This window comes from Alosa sapidissima, chromosome 12 (assembly GCF_018492685.1).
Source record: "Alosa sapidissima isolate fAloSap1 chromosome 12, fAloSap1.pri, whole genome shotgun sequence".
Classification (NCBI taxonomy): Eukaryota; Metazoa; Chordata; class Actinopteri; order Clupeiformes; family Clupeidae; genus Alosa; species Alosa sapidissima.
The window spans coordinates 26663371-26680898 of record NC_055968.1 but is presented as its reverse complement, the minus strand read 5'-3'; the positions used below and the strand labels follow the sequence as shown (position 1 = coordinate 26680898).

The 17528-nt window shown below is 46.5% G+C and overlaps 1 protein-coding gene across 1 annotated transcript; it reads left to right on the top strand.

The window, feature by feature from the left end:
* The first annotated feature begins 1164 nt into the window (after nt 1–1164).
* Nucleotides 1165–16720, top strand: wwtr1 (WW domain containing transcription regulator 1). The gene is made up of 5 exons (XM_042056734.1): nt 1165–1339; nt 7651–7916; nt 10560–10687; nt 12003–12118; nt 13520–16720. Coding segments are annotated over exons 1-5 (690 nt in total). The 5' UTR covers nt 1165–1338; the 3' UTR covers nt 13699–16720.
* The last annotated feature ends 808 nt before the right edge of the window (nt 16721–17528 follow it).

The following is a 17528-nucleotide window of genomic DNA, read 5'->3' as shown; positions in this document are numbered from 1 at the left end:
TCAATATTGCCTGCGTGCTGTATAGTATGTCTAGAGAAAGTGACCCCAGGGTCCCCTCGGCCTGATGTTTGGTCTGGTTTGATCATGAATGTGATGCGGTAGCTTCCTCTGAGCTGGTATCCACAGGGGGCGCCTGGGGTGGCCGGTTTGTTTATAGTGGACTATATTTCTGCCCCAGACCCCCCAGTGGAGTTCATAAACCACTCCTTTATTCCCCAGAAGATGCCTCAGCTCCACTCCACTCCCCCTCCTTTCTCCTCCCCTGCCAGTGGTTGGGGGTCCTTCTCGCAGGCCGTTCAGTTACGGCTGACCTGGACAGTGCCTGAGGGGAATGCGGATAATTGTCTGCACACAGTGGGGGCCTGAAGACTGACCAGACGCTCCCAACACTCCTGCTGTTTTCTCTGTCTCCCTCTTTCTCTCTCTCTCTCTATCTCTTTCTCTCTTTATTTCTTTCTTTCTCTCTCTCTCTCTCTCTCTCTCTCTCTCTCTCCTCTCTCTCTCTCTCTCTCTCTCTCTCTCTCTCTCTCTCTCTCTCTCTCTCTCTCTCTCTCTCCTCTCTGTCCTCCCTCCCTCTCTCTCTCTGTCCTCCCTCCCTCTCTCGGAGCAGAACAATGTTGGCAGGCTCCCCACACTTGTCAAGCAGGGAATTCTCTCTGCCTTTGTTGTCCTAATGGATATTTTTCCATTGCTTTGTTCTCCTCCTTTCTTCTTTGCTCGAGGGGCTGACACAGTATCCCTACAGTAAACATTTTGCCAGCAACCACTAAACCCAGTTGCTGGGTGTCTTGTGAGGGGTTCGTATCTTGAAAGTCTCGTAGGTAAGCCCCCCCCCCCCCCCCCCCCTCGCTATGCAGTGCACTTAAGTAGATCTTTGTTCCCCCCCCTTCCAGTTCCTCCCAGTTCAAACTTGTCTCTTCCGTAGAAGGCTATGTTGTTGCTGGTGTTTGTACGGACAAAGATGTGTCTCCTGCTGTGGCCAGTTTGCCAATCAATCAGTGGTTTCATTAGCTGCCCTTTTCTCCAACCACTGCCCCGAAACCCTTCAACTCCCTCCCCCCTCCTTCCTATTTTTCCTCTCCCTGCAGTAACCCCCTCAATAAGCCATAACTGAACTCTGAGCTTATTTGATGTGTCAGTCAGTGATGACTCAGCGATATTAGCCTGGCTGTTTTTGTTGTTGTTGCGCTGATCTGTGGGTGTTGTGCTGTTGCTGCCTGCACAGGACAGCTGCCCGAGGGCTGGGAGCAGGCAGTCACCCCTCAGGGAGAAACGTACTTCATTGACCACAAAGCCCAGACCACTTCCTGGCTCGACCCGCGAGTGGATACCCGCCTCAGTAACCGTACCGCGCCCGTTTTGGTGCCCCTCCACTCCCACCCCCAACCTCACCCAATCACACCCCCACCCCCACCGTCCCCATTGATTCTGGAAGACACCAATCACAAATCATCAATCTTCTTAACCCTGACACCCCCCCTGGTGATTTGCCCACCCAAAACAATCCTCTGTCCTACCTCTTCTCACACACAGCTCATCAGAGCACTCCCACACACCCACATACACCCCCCCCCCCCCCCCCCCCCCCCCCCCCCACACACACACCCACCCACAAACACACATACATCCACCCACCCACACACACACACACACACACACATACACTGTATCTCATAGAATGTCACCTTTGACCCCTCACTACCACCATTCAGAACTCTGTCCACATCCAGTGACCCCACCTGAGCGTGGCGGAACACCCGGAGGTGGTGGTGCTCCGGGGCCCTCTGTGGGAATGTTGGGGGCCCAGCCTAACTGCCAGGACCTGGCCTTGTGCACCAGAGTTGATGCTTGAAAGAGATCTGCATTGAAAACAGGCCAATGAAAGAAAGAAAGAAGGCAAAAAAGCTAGGGAATGCTCTTTGTTGGATGGACTTGTCTTTGGTTAAGATCACACCATCTCTTAAGAGTGGTCGAAATTCCAAGTTCCTTTGTAATTGAGAGTGCTATTGTGAATGCCACTCCATTCCTGAAATACCTAGATATGGGGTGCTGCTGCTGACTTTGCTGAAATTGGTTTTGCATGGTGAACCTTGTGTGAATGTGTGTGTATGTGTGTGTGTTTGTTGTGTGATTGTGCGTGTGTCTGTGTTTGCACCTGGGCACCTTGTGTACCCAAAAGTGTCCTTAATGCCTGGTTGGTGATGGTATGTATGCATGCATGCTTTCTTACAGATTTTTTTGAGTGCTTGTTTGTTTTTACTGATGTGTGTGTGTGTGTGTGTGTGTGTGTAAGCAAGTATTGTTTTCAGTCTTTCTTTAGTATGAATATCTGTACCTCTGGTGTTATCTGGGATATAGGTATTTGGGTCATCAGAGCGTATGTTACCGGCAAGCTCTCCATCACTGAAATACTGCGGTGGCCTCCCACTGGCTCTTGGGGACTGACCAGATCTCCCCTGCTGGTGTAGAGGGCGACGGCACTGAAAAAGAGGCATGGGCAGGGCACGATTAGCCCCGGCACCGCACCCCATCACTGCCCCGCCGTCCTCCCATCTCTCCCCTTGGGCCTCTCTCCGCAGGTGGGAGATGTGGGCGGTCCAGGGAAGGGAGGGGCTCCTTTCACCCATGTGGAGAAAGGGCTGAAAACGTATCCAGTTACGCCGAATTACTACCCATTACCAATTAACACCCACCGAGGCTTCTCTAATGTGTGTGCACCCACCCAAACCCAAACAATAGCTGTTGTATCGTCTTGGTGGTATCTCTAGGATAACCCGTCTTTTTAATTATTATTATTTCACATTGAGGCCCAGGTCACAGGTGTATGGAGGTCGGACCTCTCAGAAAGTGTCGAACCACGCTCTTCCAGGTATATTACTCTGAAACGAACACGGAGGACAGTGGTGTGTGATTTGAAGTGAGTTGCTGTAGTCGGTAAGGGAGCAGGGTGTTTTCTACCAAAACCATGCGTGGATGAGCTCACTTAAACAGCGTGCTGGTTTTGTCTTTGTTGAATAGAGGCCCTCTAGAGTGAGGCCCAGCCTGTTTAGGCTTGTCTGCCTCCTGTCCCATGTGCACGTGGTGGTGGTGGTGGTGGTGGTAGTGGAGGAGGTGTAGGGGTAGTAGTGGTCTGGGGGTCACGGGGAAGGGGGGGGGGCGATGTGCGTGAGAAGAGTTTTTTTTTTTTTTTTTTTTCCTTCCACTAGACTGAACGCATGCATATTCATACTCAAAATCACACCCACTTTTTCTCACCCAACATGTACTTATTATGACATATGCACACAAACTACAGACACACACACACACACACACACCATCATAAAGTTGTATGTATTTAAACATCCTCAAATACTCCCCCAGGTGACTCATCCAATCACTCATATGGACACACTCATGCTCATACGCACTCTTAGTCACTCCAATGTTAGTGGACAGAAACACATGTTTACAAAGTCACACACATTAACCCACTCAAAAGTCACAATCACAGTTTTGCTGGTGTGTGAAGAGGGCTCTTGATAGGAACAGGACATCACAGACATTTAATGTGGTACAGATTTTTGGGGACTGGAAGCATTTTTAGTCCACCCCCCCCCCCCCTCCTCTCTTTTTTCCCCCTGCTGACCCTGTTGGACAGCTGACGCTGATTCTGGGAAATAAACGAAACAAGAAGGCCTTTGTTGGCAGCTCCCCCTGCTTCATTCAGTTCTCACTGTTTCTCCCCCATAGCCCTCTCTCTCTCTCACTCTCATTCTCTCTCTCTCTCTTGCTTTATCTCTTTTTCTCTCGTTTTCTTTCTCTCCCCATTTCTCCCCTTTTCCTGTACCCTTATCAGTTCCCCCTGTCGCTTTCACCTTCCCTCTCTCCGAGCAAGTGCTCGCTCACTGACCCTGGTCCTGTGCTGTGTTTTCCTTTCTCTCTTCTACTGTTTTTCTCCCTCTCTCTCTCTCTCCCCCTCCCACTCTCCCTCCCTCCCTCCCTTCCTCTCTCCCTCTCTCTCTTTCTCTCTCTTCTAACCCCACCCTGTTGTCGTGACTAAGCGTAGAGGAGAGGGGAGCGCTGGCGTGTGCTCCGGCCTCACTCCCAACATGTGGTTTCCATCATGGCTGCCACTGTGACACCTAGCACTGGCTGGAAGACTGTCGGGGCAGTCTGGGAGGAAGGTGAAGTGTGTGTGTGTGTGTGTGTGTGTGTGTGTGTGTGTGTGTGTGTGAGTCTGTGTGTGTGTTTGGAGTGAGGGCAAGGTGGGCTCGAGGCTAGCTCCAATATGAGGCCAAGACTGGGGCGGGCTGTGCCACATCTGGGCCACGGTAAGCAGCAGCAGCAGACCATGTGCTGGAACAATAAGTTTGCAAGGGAAGCAGACAGGACGCCCCAGGGCTCTTTCCACCTGCTCCAGTCGCTGAGCCAGGTCACACAGGTGAACCTGGCTGTGGACCCTGAGAACTCAAGTCTTGGGCCTTGTGTGTGTGTGTGTGTGTGTGTGTGTGTGTGCATGCGTGGGAGCAAGTGTGTGTGTGTGTTCATGCCACTCCATATGTGCAGCTGGTATTGCACAAGACCTGCAGATGTGTGAGAACCAAACAAGACTGGATGTGCTCATCTAAAATTGCAGTAAGGGCAAGTGCTTTTTAAATTAAAGTAGTTTCTCATAAAAATAAGAAGGAGATCATTGCTAATGGTAAAATCATGTTACTAATTCATGTGATCACATACAGATGGTACACATGTACACAAACACTCCTTTGCCTTTACCATCAGGAATTATTTGAACTTTTTTAGAGACTCTCCAAAAAGTATAATATTTTCCAGTGGATGGCGTTGCATAATATTTTAAGAAAACCAAGACAAGCATGTAGAAACAGGCAATATGCTGACATACAGCGTATACAGCCAACATTGGTATTTACCAGAGTGACAATAGCATGGGTCTAAGAACTGAGCCTTGTGGTACTTCCTAGTAAATAGGTTGTAAACCTGCATTTGACATTAACCAACAATATACATGCGTGGTGGTTTGTCTGAGAGACAATACATTTTTTTTCTCTCACCAGTCTTAAGACCCAGTTCTGTGCTGAAAAAGAGTACCGCGGCCAAGACAAAAGGCATGGCAGGGAATAACCATCTTTAATGAAATGAGGAGATTGGTTAAGTGCCAGTAAGTGGGTTATACTCACCACCATAACCATTGTGCATTATGCAACATTAACAATGCCCAAAAGGCAAGCTTTTGTGTTCAAAATGTGTCATATTGAAGAGGGGCCAGGGACTACATTGGCCGTTGTTCCTGTTTTTCCCAATCTCTATAAAAGTTATTTAAGAAGAGAGAGAGAGAGAGAGCCAGAATTCGGTGAAAGACTTTGGAAGGAAGTTCAGCAAATTTCTCAAGTCATAACCCTGTACAAGCACGAGGCCTCATAGGCCTCAGTTAAGAAATCCATACCTTTATAAACAAACTCCTTCCAGATTCATCAGCGTATAGGGGTGACTGTGCAGTTCTGCCAAGAGACCATTTATAAGGATATAGCCTTCCCTCTAAAGCCATCACGCACTGTCTGGGTTTTGTGAAGCGTTCTTCTTCTCAGCTCCACATCTGGCTTTTACGGGATATCTTTCCCTTTTTCCCCCTCGCGCTCTCAAGAACTTTTTGTTGCACAACACAACACACACACACACACACACACGCACACGCACACACGCACACACGCGCACGCTCGCTCGCTTGTTTTGGACTGGTAGTGCAGACTGCCTTGAGATGCATGCTCAGTGACCATTTAAAAAAAAACGTTTTTCAGTCAATATCCCGCATCGGCAAATGTGAAATCTGGGAACACAAGTCGCAAATTTCAAAGCATGTCGTGTGCTGTACCACATGGCTGTTGTCCTTGGAGCTGGCAGTGTTTTTCTGTCTGTTCTGAAAAAGGCTAGAACAAGATGATGTTGGTGCTGAATTGGAACAGCCTTGCACAAAACAGAACAGTCCGACACTGTGCCCTGCCCCCGTCCTCCGATGTTTTATGGCTTTGTTTTGGTGTTCAAGCTAATGCAGTGTGTTTGTAATAAGTGTCCAACCTTGCCTCCATCTTTCAAAGACCGCAAACATTTATGTAATAGGGGTGTTCAAGTGGTTGTCCAACATTTTCTAGCAGTTCAAAACTTAATGAGGAGATTAAAAAGGAGACTGGAAATAGACTATTTGTTGACTCTTTGTAGTTGTTTTACCCCAGGGAACCCTATAGATTCACAAGGAAGTTTGGTTGTAGCACAGGACGCTGTGTGTGTGTGTGTGTGTGTGTGTGTGTGTGTGTGTGTGTGTGTGTGTGTGTGTGTGTGTGTGTATGCGCACGCGCGCGTGTGTGTATGCGCACGCGCGCGTGTGTGTATGCGCACGCGCGCGTGTGTGTGTGTGTGTGTGTGTGTGTGTGTGTGCACATGTGTGTGTGTGTGTGTGTGTGTGTATGCGCACGCGCGTGTGTGTATGCGCACGTGCGTGTGTGTGTGTGTGTGTGTGTGTGCACATGTGTGTGTGTGCGCACGCGTGTGTGTGTGTGTGCGCACGCGTGTGTGTGTGTGTGTGCGCACGCGTGTGTGTGTGTGTGTGTGTGTGCGTGCGCGCGTGTGTGTGTGTGTGTGCGCATGTGTGTGTGCGCACGCGCCCCTTGCTGCTCCTTCACGTAGCCTGTGTTTACCTCTTGGATTGCTCACATCTGTGGAGCTGTTTAGAAATGTGGGCCTACTGTTTGTGTGGGAGCAGACCCACACTGATCCAGTCCAATCCTGATTTGTTGGCTGGACTCCTTTTCTCTGTCTCTTTTTCTCTCTTTCTCTCTTCCTTTCTCTGTCTCTTAATGGCTTTCTTTTGGTCTTTTCCTCTGTCTCTCCATCTCCCTTTTGGAGATGCTGTGTGAAAGTGAGTTATTGGGTAACGCTGGAGAAGTCTGAACGAGAACTTTGTGTCATTTTAACAGTAAACAGTTGCTCCCTCTCTCCTTCTCTCCTTCTCTCCCTCTCTCCCTTCTCTCCTTCTCTCCCTTCTCTCCCTCTCTCCTTCTCTCCCTCTCTCCTTCTCTCCCTCTCTCCCTTCTCTCCCTCTCTCCTTCTCTCCCTCTCTCCCTCTCTCCTTCTCTCCTTCTCTCCCTTCTCTCCCTTCTCTCCCTTCTCTCCCTCTCTTTATCTTCCCTCCCCCCACCTCGCTCGCTCACTCCGAAGCCATGTTTGGATCTGCTTGAGATCCCTCATGCCGTTTTCTTGGACACGAGTGTCATCACTGTACAAAATAGATGTTATTACCCAACATGTGGACCGTCTCCTAATGTGAGGTCCAAAGCCATTTCTCTCTCTCTCTCTCTCTCTCTCTCTCCCACACACACACATTCACTCTCTCTCTCTCTGTACTCCCTCGCTCTCTCTGTCAACTTTAGCGAACTTTAGCGTATTTATAGCCCCCCATGGGTGTCCTCAGTGAACAGAGTGGGGTGCCTGGAAGGATGGAACTGCCTTATATAGTCAAATGGCTGTGATTTGTTCAAATGAACACAAGTATGAGCTGTCCGCTCATATTTTCTAGTCTCCCCCTTTCAGCCTGACCTTGTTTGCGTCTGCACTGTCAGTCTAAACATCCCCACTTCTGTGTCTCCTTTCTCACAGTGATGTCCCACCACCACCAGCAACACCTTCAGCATGCGCAGCAGCAACAGCAGCAACAACAGCAGCAACAGCAGCAGCAGCAGCAGGTGGTTCAGGCCCAGAGCATGGGCTCGCCCGGCGCCATGGCCCAGCAGCAGGGCTCCCAGGCAGGCATGATGGCACTGCCCAACTCCATGAGCGCCCAGCACCAGCAAAAGATACGACTGCAGCGGATCCAGCTGGAGCGCGAGCGCATCCAGAGGAGACAGGAGGAGCTGATGAGACAGGTGAGGGATCGCACCCGAGAAATGCGCACACACACACACACACACACACACACACACACACACACATAGTCACAACACACATACATAAGCACAGAAACCATGGCAGTCACCAGAAGCTCAAAACATGAACAGACAAACAACTAGGTCATGAATCCCTATGTGTCAGCGGAACATGTGGCCCGTGTGAGTCTGTGTATGGGTTTTGTTCATCATTCCCATTCTCTCCCACAGGACAGAGGCTGTCCTCACACCTAATAAAAGTATATGACCAACATGCTTTTGTTTGGACAGACAGCACTTCCCTTTTGTAGCTGTGAGTCCGAAAGACAATGCTCTCTCCGCTGTGCTCCCAGGCATCCTGTCGGGATCCTGCTGCAAGAAAACACACACACACACACACACACACACACACACACACACACACACACACACACACACACACACACTGTTTACTCTCCACTACACCATTGGCCCAATTAGAATAGCCAATTACTCATCAACTTCTTCCTCACATAAGAACGCTGAATCGTTAATGGCTCACCAGCCCTGTGACAAAAAGCGATTCCCGGCAGCCCTCCCCCTGGAAAAGGCCATGATCTCTTGGAGCGCAATCAGTCTCTGGCCCGTAACCACACAATCTGAAGTCACACCTATCTATATCCCTGAGTGAGGCTGAAAAACATTGTTTATGTGGCGTTTTGGAAAGGGCTTCAATGCCCTTGAGCAGCCCCTGGTGGCAGCAGGGCAGTATTGTTTTTTTTTTTTTTTTTTGTGGCCAGCCACACCTGTTAATGTTGGCCGAATGAACCTCACAGCGGCGGGGAGAATTCGCTAAAAAAAGAGCAAGATTTATGGCGTTCGTGTTTATACTGAGGAGCTGTGAATCCCTGTTCTCGGCAAGATGCGAGCAGACGGTGTTTACAGGACGGGCCTCCGTCCGCTCGCTGCTGTCCAGGCCGTTACCTCACCCAGGAGATGTTTATCTTGCTGCGAAATCTGCCTGCACTCTTCTCGGGCTCCCATCTCCCAGTCTCCCAAAGCGCGCAGAGGAGGGGTGAAAAACTCTGCAGAGAGAGCAGAGAGCAGCTCGCCCGCCCCAGGGACCTGAAAGGCAGCTGTGTTACTTTTCTGAGCTTGACTGAAACTGATGAGTCAGTGATGTGTTTTTGGCAGCACAAGATTTCCATCTCCCTCTCTATCTCTCTCCCTCTCTCTCTCTCTATCTATCTATCTCTCTATCTATGTATCTCTTTATCTATGTATCTATCTATCTATCTATCTATCTATCTATCTATCTATCTATCTATCTATCTCTTTCTCTCTCTCTCCCTTTCTCTGACTACACTCCTCCACCACTCTCCTGCTCCCACTCCCCTGCAGCTGTTGATCTGTAAGGCCACTCCCTTTTGGAGCAGGAGGAGTGATGACCTCACCACCCTGAACCCTTGTCTAAAGGGCGCCAGCTCCGTGCTGACAGGCCGAGTGGAGAATCAAACTTCAACTACATGCACTGGTGGTCGAGCAAAACAAAGGGAACAGACACCTTCTTGATTTGTACACGCGGGGAATCCCCCCTGTATCAAAAGCCCTCTGCCATACCTCTGAAAGCGAGCGATATCGGAGATTTTTTTTTTTTTGTTCTCACTCGCTTTTGTACTGACCGAGAATTGTAACCTGGCACGGCCTGAAGGGCAGCCATTTTGCTCGCATGTCTCACTTAGACAGAAAGTAAAAAGGAACAGTGTCGGGGGCACAGGGACTGCCTTTCTCTCTGAACTCTTTTAGCTTTTTAGCTTAGTGGACACACACACACAATAGAGTCGGACCTGTTTGGTGCACCAGCGCAGAGCCTGCCTCTAGAAAAGGAGCCCGGGGGGCGGGGGGCGGGGGGTGGGGGGTGGATTAAATTTCCTGTTGTGTAGAAGACAAGCGCACACCTGTATCTGAGCGGGCTCATAAGGCCAGCTTAAAAAATCCCCCACACGGGCAGGTGCCACATCCCACTGTTGGTCAGCTGTGTTTTTCTGTGGGATTTGGACATCAAAGATGTCAAGTTGTGTCATTAGAAGATTCAACTTCTTTTTCTTCTTGTGGCATATGTGATTCAGTGTGCTGTGTTTGTGCTGTGATTATATATAATTCAGTGTATTTCTGTATACTTCTAATTTTAGCTTGAAGTGAAAATACAGAAACAGATGAAATACAATAGCTCTGTGGCTCATGTGATTGTACCTTGCAAGAATGAGTCATTCAACTGTCATAGCAGCTACTGGAACTCTTAGAACATGATCATGTGCTACAGTATATCTAAGATATACAACAGCACATGAGGATGTTCTAAGATATACCGTAGCACATGATCATGTTCTAAGATATACAACAGCACATGAGGATGTTCTAAGATATACCGTAGCACATGATCATGTTCTAAGATATACAACAGCACATGAGGATGTTCTAAGATATACCGTAGCACATGATCATGTTCTAAGATATACAACAGCACATGAGGATGTTCTAAGATGTACCGTAGCACATGATCATGTTCTGTCCTGTAGCACAAAGTGTCTTAATTAGGGAAAGAAAAGCCTGCACCACTCCTTTGTGCAGATGTAGTATTTCAGTGTTGTGCGTTTCCCCCAGGAGGTGGCGCTGTGCAGACAGCTGCCCATGGAGTCAGAGAACATGGCCTCAGTGCCACCAGCCGTCAACCCAGCGCCCATGAACCAGGGCACCATGCCAACCAGCGGATCGGACCCCTTTCTCAACAGGCAAGTTCCTAATGTGCATATGCTGTCTTTCTCACGACCTCTCTTATTCTCTCTCTTTCTCTTTTTCTTTTTCTCGGTCTCGTCCTGCTGTCTGTTCTGAGGCCAAGCACTCCTTGACACGCTCATCTTGCTCATCATCATCATGTTGGTGTTCTCATATCTGTGTCTGTTCTCTGTCCATCTCCTTCTCTGTCTCACTGTTATCTGTCCTCCAATAGTTTCTTTATCCTCTCCGCTGATACATGAAGTGTGTCCTCTGTGTTTAACTTGCACTCTGAAGTGCAGCCAGTCTGGCAGCACACAGCTGGGTGACCACCTTGGCCATCAAACAGCCAGCTTCTCTGTGTCGGCTCATTTAACCAGCGTCAGAAGGCTGCCATCCTCCCTGCTTTCAAAGGCTCTCTGTTGGGCTGTGTTAACTCGCCATGGCTATTTGATTTAGAAGGGAGGTGTGTGTGTGTGTTGTGTGTGTGTGTTTGTGTGTGTGTGTGTGTGTGTGTGTGTGTGTAGGTGAGGTGAAGGCGGTCGTGGAGATATGGGAAAAGGCTGGCATTAATGAAACTAATCCAGGCCTCCCTTGGCCGGCGCACAGTCGAAACTGGCGAAATCCAGTCATGGTGTTGAGATTCCCGTAAAGCAGCTTATTAGCCCCGGCCTGTGAATGCAGACCCCTGTGCTTCAGAGGGCCACTCTGGTCAGCTCTTGGCTGTAAACAGCTGCCACTCCTTCTCAATTTACACCTCTGAGCCGCCTCGGGTCCATGCCCGCTGCCCGCCACCGTGCCACAGCGCACCTTTTCATGCCAGCCTATTCATGAGCGGCGGGGCAGAGCCGGGTGTCGTGACCCCGCGGTGTCGGGCACGTTCCGCTCCAGTGGCCACAGCGTTTGCCCTTCTAACCCTCAAAGCACGGCAGAACAGGAGGCTCAGTGTTTCGCACCTATTCAGCGAAGAGCAACGAGACACAGGAGGCGGCCTGTGCTTGGGTAGATGGAGCAGCTGCTCAGAGAGGGGGGACAAAAGATTTTGTGTCTTAAGAGAGTACTTAGTTCTTCCATAATCTACTTCAATGAGACCGTTACCAGGACAGCTGTGATTTATGGGAATATAATGAGGAAGTAGTGACACCGTGTGATGGATCCACATCAAGTGGATAGGCATACATAGGCATATTACAGCTCTTTAAGTTGTAGAACTTTGTTGTTGAATAAGTTGTTGTTGAATATTTTCTAAATATAAACAAGTAAACAAGTAAGCACGTGTAAGCTGTGAGTCTTTGGCTTTGCCTCATGGTTGTCTGTGTGCCCCCACCACAGTGGACCCTACCACTCCAGGGAGCAGAGCACGGACAGTGGCCTCGGCCTCAACTGCTACACCAACTGCCCCACCACTCCAGAGGACTTCCTTAACAACATGGAGGACATGGACACAGGTATTGATCGTGGTTTATAACCGCCAGACAGTTCATCTTGGCTCAGTGTCATTAAAACACTCTGTACACTATTGGGCTATTCCATGTCAATTCAACTGTTTCTTACATCCTCCCTTTTTCTTCTTGTGGAAGATGAATCAATATGATGCAGAAATCCCAAATATTAGAGCCAAGGGAACATTTTGAAAGTACAACCACTTTGTACAGCTTGTCTTGAAGTCATGTGTACAGGACAGTTTCTGGTAGATTAAATCACCCAATGTCTTGAAAAAGCCTGGATAGCCACAAAAGTTTGTTTTACAGCAGAAAGGCAAATATTAGTTGGGTATTTTCAATACTATTTGAACAGTGGATATTAGAATAAAAGAATAAAAATAAAACTGAAGAGGGGCAGTATCTGACACAAAATGTTCCAAACTTACCAGAACCAAACTTACCTGACCAAATACACATTTGTCCCCATAAGCACAACAGACCCGGCGGCAGACACAAATTCACGGACGGGCATTACACCTTTCCAGGGGAGGCACTGGAACTTAAATTGATCACGGTAGTTTAAGCTTACACTTGACAAAACATTCCAATATGAAAATGTAGATGCAATTGTTGTAAAATGGTGCAGCTCCTTTAAGAGAGCCCTGTGCGCAGGGATGGAGAGACAGAAAGCGAGAGGGGATATGTGTGTTAGAACTGAGATGCGTGTGGAAAAAGTAGACGTGCTGTTGAGACTGGAGCTAGTCATATTCAAAATAATGCAAAAATAAATCCGCAGATAAAACCAAAATCCTCGTTCATTTGCTAACCACTTTCAGATAGAGTGTTAGGGAGTTAGCCCCGAAGTTACGGATAACTTCGGCCCTGGAGTGGTAAGCTCCCTGTTCTCCGACTAGGTCAGAAGAAAAAAACTGTAAAGGTTAACGCTATCAAACAAACCCAGAAACTACTAGGCATACTTCTACTAACTACGATATGAGATATAGCCTACCTGCGAGCCGATAAGCTGTATTTGTCATCGGATGACAGGGGTTAGTGCAGAAGTGAAGTAGACTGCGCCACGTAACCTCCTCTCCATTTAGGTGATGGGCTTACCTAATGTTCCTGATTGATTAGCTACGGAATAATACAGATTTTACCAGTTTTATTTGCTACTTGCTAGATTGACAAACGTATAGGCTAGGCCTACATTTAATAAGTGTTCAAAATCAATCTATGGGATTGGGGTTGGTTGGAGCAGCCAAACTCGTTCAGGGCGGGCACGGATGACTTCCAGGACGGGCCTGGCCCCCCAAAGCCCCCCCATGCCGCCGGGACTGAAGCACAAGGACATGTATGCAACATTTCATTTATGAACACCATAAATAAGTTCCTGTTTTTTCCCTCTCTTTTTCTCTCTCTCAACAGGAGAAAATCTGGCTCAGGGCAACATGAATGTTCCACAGCAGAGCCGCTTCCCCGACTTCCTGGACTCCCTGCCGGGCACCAACGTAGACCTGGGCACCCTGGAGGGGGCCGACCTCATGCCCATCCTTGATGTGGAGTCGGTTCTCAACAAGAGCGAGCCTTTCCTCACCTGGCTTTAAAACGGCAAGGAAGTCAGACCGTCAACACACACTAAAAAGACTTTATTTTGCTACCTTTCTTATTATGTAAAAATCTGTGAACTCTTCTCCTCCAAGGTTTTTACTCGCGTGTAAAAGCATTGTTGTCATTAACTCATTGATTATTCTTCCGCGAATAGCTACCATGTCACAGTGAAATCCCTCTGAATTCTGAGCTGAATGCAGACACTAACCAAAGGTCCCTCATCACGCCAAGAACAAAGCTGAACATGTCCAGTCATGGCTCACCAAGAAAATGGAACAAAGTTATCGTTTTATATAACGTTGGAGATAGCATTTTTAGCACGCCGTATTTAGAATAAAAGGAAATCTATAGCATTCCTGTTTCTGTGTAGGGGTGAGACAGCATGGCAATGGGGAAAGGGCCGCCTGTAGGTCTTCCCGAGCTGTATTTTGAAACCAGGAGCAGGGACACACACAGCCAGTAGATGGAGCCACAGTATACAGTAAAATGGAAGCCCACGCCTGATCCAGCAACACCCCAATTCAGCGTCTGATTAAACTCTGAAGTCTTTGAGGCCTTAGGGCTTCCCTCGAACAACAATGCAGCCTTATGAACAAAGTATTTTTTCTTTCTTCTTTGTGTTTTGGTTACACTTTAGTTAACAGTGGCCAACCTCTTACTTTGTAGTGCTTATGTGAATACTGTGCATGAAATACTCCACACGCTGGGACTCCATGATCGCGCATTTAGACCATGGTGGCTTGTTTAAAAAATGTGATGTGTGTGTGTGTGTGTGTGTTTTTGTGTGTGTGTGTGTGTGTGTGTTTGTGTTTATGTCATTCAGCAATTCATTTGTTCAGTGGCTATACACACAGTATCCACATTGGTGAGTGCGTAAAGAATTAGGGCACCAGAACATTTTAAAAAGTGTTGCCTCTTTTTTGCATACTTCTCAGAAAAATACCAAATCATTTTTCTACTGTGTGCCATGTTACTATAAAAGCTTTAAAAGGTGAATTTTTATTCAGCTAAACTTCTAAAGAAGCAATATTTTGTCAGCATAACTGTTCTAAGCTGATTTAGCTTTTCTATCACTAAAGCTCCATGTCTCTGAAATGCAATTTGTAGACATAAGTTTTGTATCAAGTTCTTTTATACTGCTTACAGTATTCTTTTTTATATACTGTAAAATAGCCTAGATGAGTTTCTTGCATCTGGTGCATTTATGACTTTTAATATAGAGTTAGCATTTTTAGTATTTATCAAGAGCTATGATTAATTTTTAGAGAGAGATTTTAGTAGGTTTTTTTTTATTTTTTAAATGAAATTAAAATTTCAAAGCACTACAAATCAGCAAGGGATTCAAGATATCTGATGAAGTGGGTATTGAAGTTAGATCATCTAGATCATCATTTTTAGTTCCTACCTTTTGTTTTGGTTCTGGTTGAATGTGTGGCTTTGATAATCCTTTATAGAAGCAAATTGACCCGTCTGATCCTTGTTGTTTTCTAAATTTGGTCTCAGAAAGTCGGGTGATGTGCTTCTCAGAGGAGAGCAAGAGTGTTCTAATACCTGCAGGGAATAGACAAAGATAGTATTTTGTATACCCGAGGTAATTGTGTCAGCGGTTCAATGGGACTGATTGATTTTTTTTGTTTGTTTCTGTTTTCAAACTGGATAATCACATCGAAGCGAACAACACAATCTAGTCTTCCTCTCTGTGGTGGTGTTAAATCCAGTTTGATATTTCTTTTCTACATTTGTCTAAATTCATTTGTACTTGCATGTTGAATGAGATATATGCTATTCCTAACCTTGGTGGACTATTGCACCATTCTGTATGGTGACTTAACTGTATCGGGGATTACATTATGGGATGTTTCGGGGCGGAGCGGGTGAAGACACACACTCTCACACACATACACACTAAAATGACAGCACGAGGTGTGATAAATGAGCAAAGAGGACATAGATGTGAGGTCACACACACGACACACACTCACACTCGGAGACACACAAACACACACTTACCAAAACGGCTCATGACGTCCTTCACACGTTTAGGACTGATTGGCTCAATGCTGGGTCTGAGCTTGTGAACATAATGGATGCCTAAGGTCGTGCTGGTCCTCCTATATCTCTACGGAGGACAGGACAGCCACTTGGGATTGATGACGCCCTGTTTTGTGGACTATGCTCTGGGGTTCAAAAGTGGGGTCTACCGCTCCCCCTTCAACACTTAAGGGGCCACCCTATGAACAGGGCTGAAGCAAGAGCTGCTTTTAGGAAAGTGCTTTTCCTAACAAGCTCTTAAACAATTCAAAAGGCTTTTCTTTAAAAAAAAAATGGCATTGTTTTTTTTTTCTTCATTTGTATTAGATATGTATTAAAATGTTATTCCAGAACAAGGTCATGCTAGAGTTGTCACTGTGGGCATTGCAGAGTAACACACATGGCAGAGAAGATAAGAGAGGCAGAGGACAGGTCAAGCTTAAAAGAATGAATACGACTATTGCTGTACTGAGAGATACACTTGTGCTTCAGTTTATTTATATATAAATATATATATACATTTATATATACCGGTGTGTATATATATTTATATATATAAATTAAAGTAAAAATGCTGCAGTGATGGGGATGCCACTTTGGGTAAAAAAACATGATATACTGGTATGTGTAGCATTCACACAATGCAGAGATATACTGGTATGTGTAGCATTCACACAATGCAATTCTGCATAGTGCAACATTCTGCTACACACACATAGGGAGTACTTTTTTATTTTCTAAAGAGTAGAATAACGGGGTATGTGGATGTTGAAGGCATGCTAGAGCTCTGCAATCACACACTCTCTCTCACACACACTCACACATCCATACACACACACATAAACTAGACTGCAGTTTACTGTATCCAGGATAAGGCAGTGTGAAGTTCATGAACAATGTCACCTCATCAAGAGGTCTCTGAAACTAAAATGTCTTGTAACTTGTTAAAAAATCAAATAAAAAATGGTTCTGCACCACTTATGTTGAGTTATTTCCGTGTTGATTTATTCAGGGTGTATTTAGACATGGACAGTACATATTAATGCACATAAAAATGTAAATGCACCAGAATTAGCCTAAATGGCCAGATTGCATCTGTTGTCCATGGGCCGATGTTAACAAGCCAGATGTGCAAACAGGCCAAACTCTACACATCATTGTAGACCTAAAAGATAAAATGACACTTTGCACATAAAACGTATTATGGAAATATCACAAAAAAATGAAAATAAACTTAACCCACAATAATAAAATGAAGGAAAGAAAAGAGAGCAGGGGGCAGGAATGGTAAGTATGCAGTCACCAGATAGCAGTGTGGTATGTGTTTGTTTTGTGTATGTTGATAGGTCTGGTTGCTGATTAGCCACTTCTTTAGATTGGATTTATGTATGTTTTCATTTCTCTAATATAGGATGGTATTGTGTTCCACTCATTTGCAGCTCTAATAGAAAATGCCGATTGGCCAAAACTACTTTTTCTCAGCTGAATTACACAGTCTCCTACTACACTATGTGTATATCTGTAAGTGGGTGGATTTGTTTAGTTGTTTACTAAATGGTCAATGTTCTGTTTCTCAGGTATGAAAACATATGGTCATCTCAAGATGTCATTATACACATTCAGGCTCTGAATGAGCTGTGGGCTTGTACAATTCTACCTGACTACAATCCCAGTTAGAAACAACCTGACCAGTAGAGGTCAGTATGACAATGTCTCTTAAAGGGACACCAAGCAAGCTTGATGCTTTTCTCTACGAAACTCCCCCTCGCTCGGTCTGAAGCTTTTTTCCTTTTCT

Bases quoted from the DNA above. Each gene is read 5' to 3' on its own strand.
- wwtr1 (XM_042056734.1), top strand. The intron at 10,688-12,002 runs GCAAGTTCCTAA...CCCCCACCACAG, and splicing joins TCGGACCCCTTTCTCAACAG to TGGACCCTACCACTCCAGGG. The intron at 12,119-13,519 runs GTATTGATCGTG...CTCTCTCAACAG, and splicing joins CATGGAGGACATGGACACAG to GAGAAAATCTGGCTCAGGGC.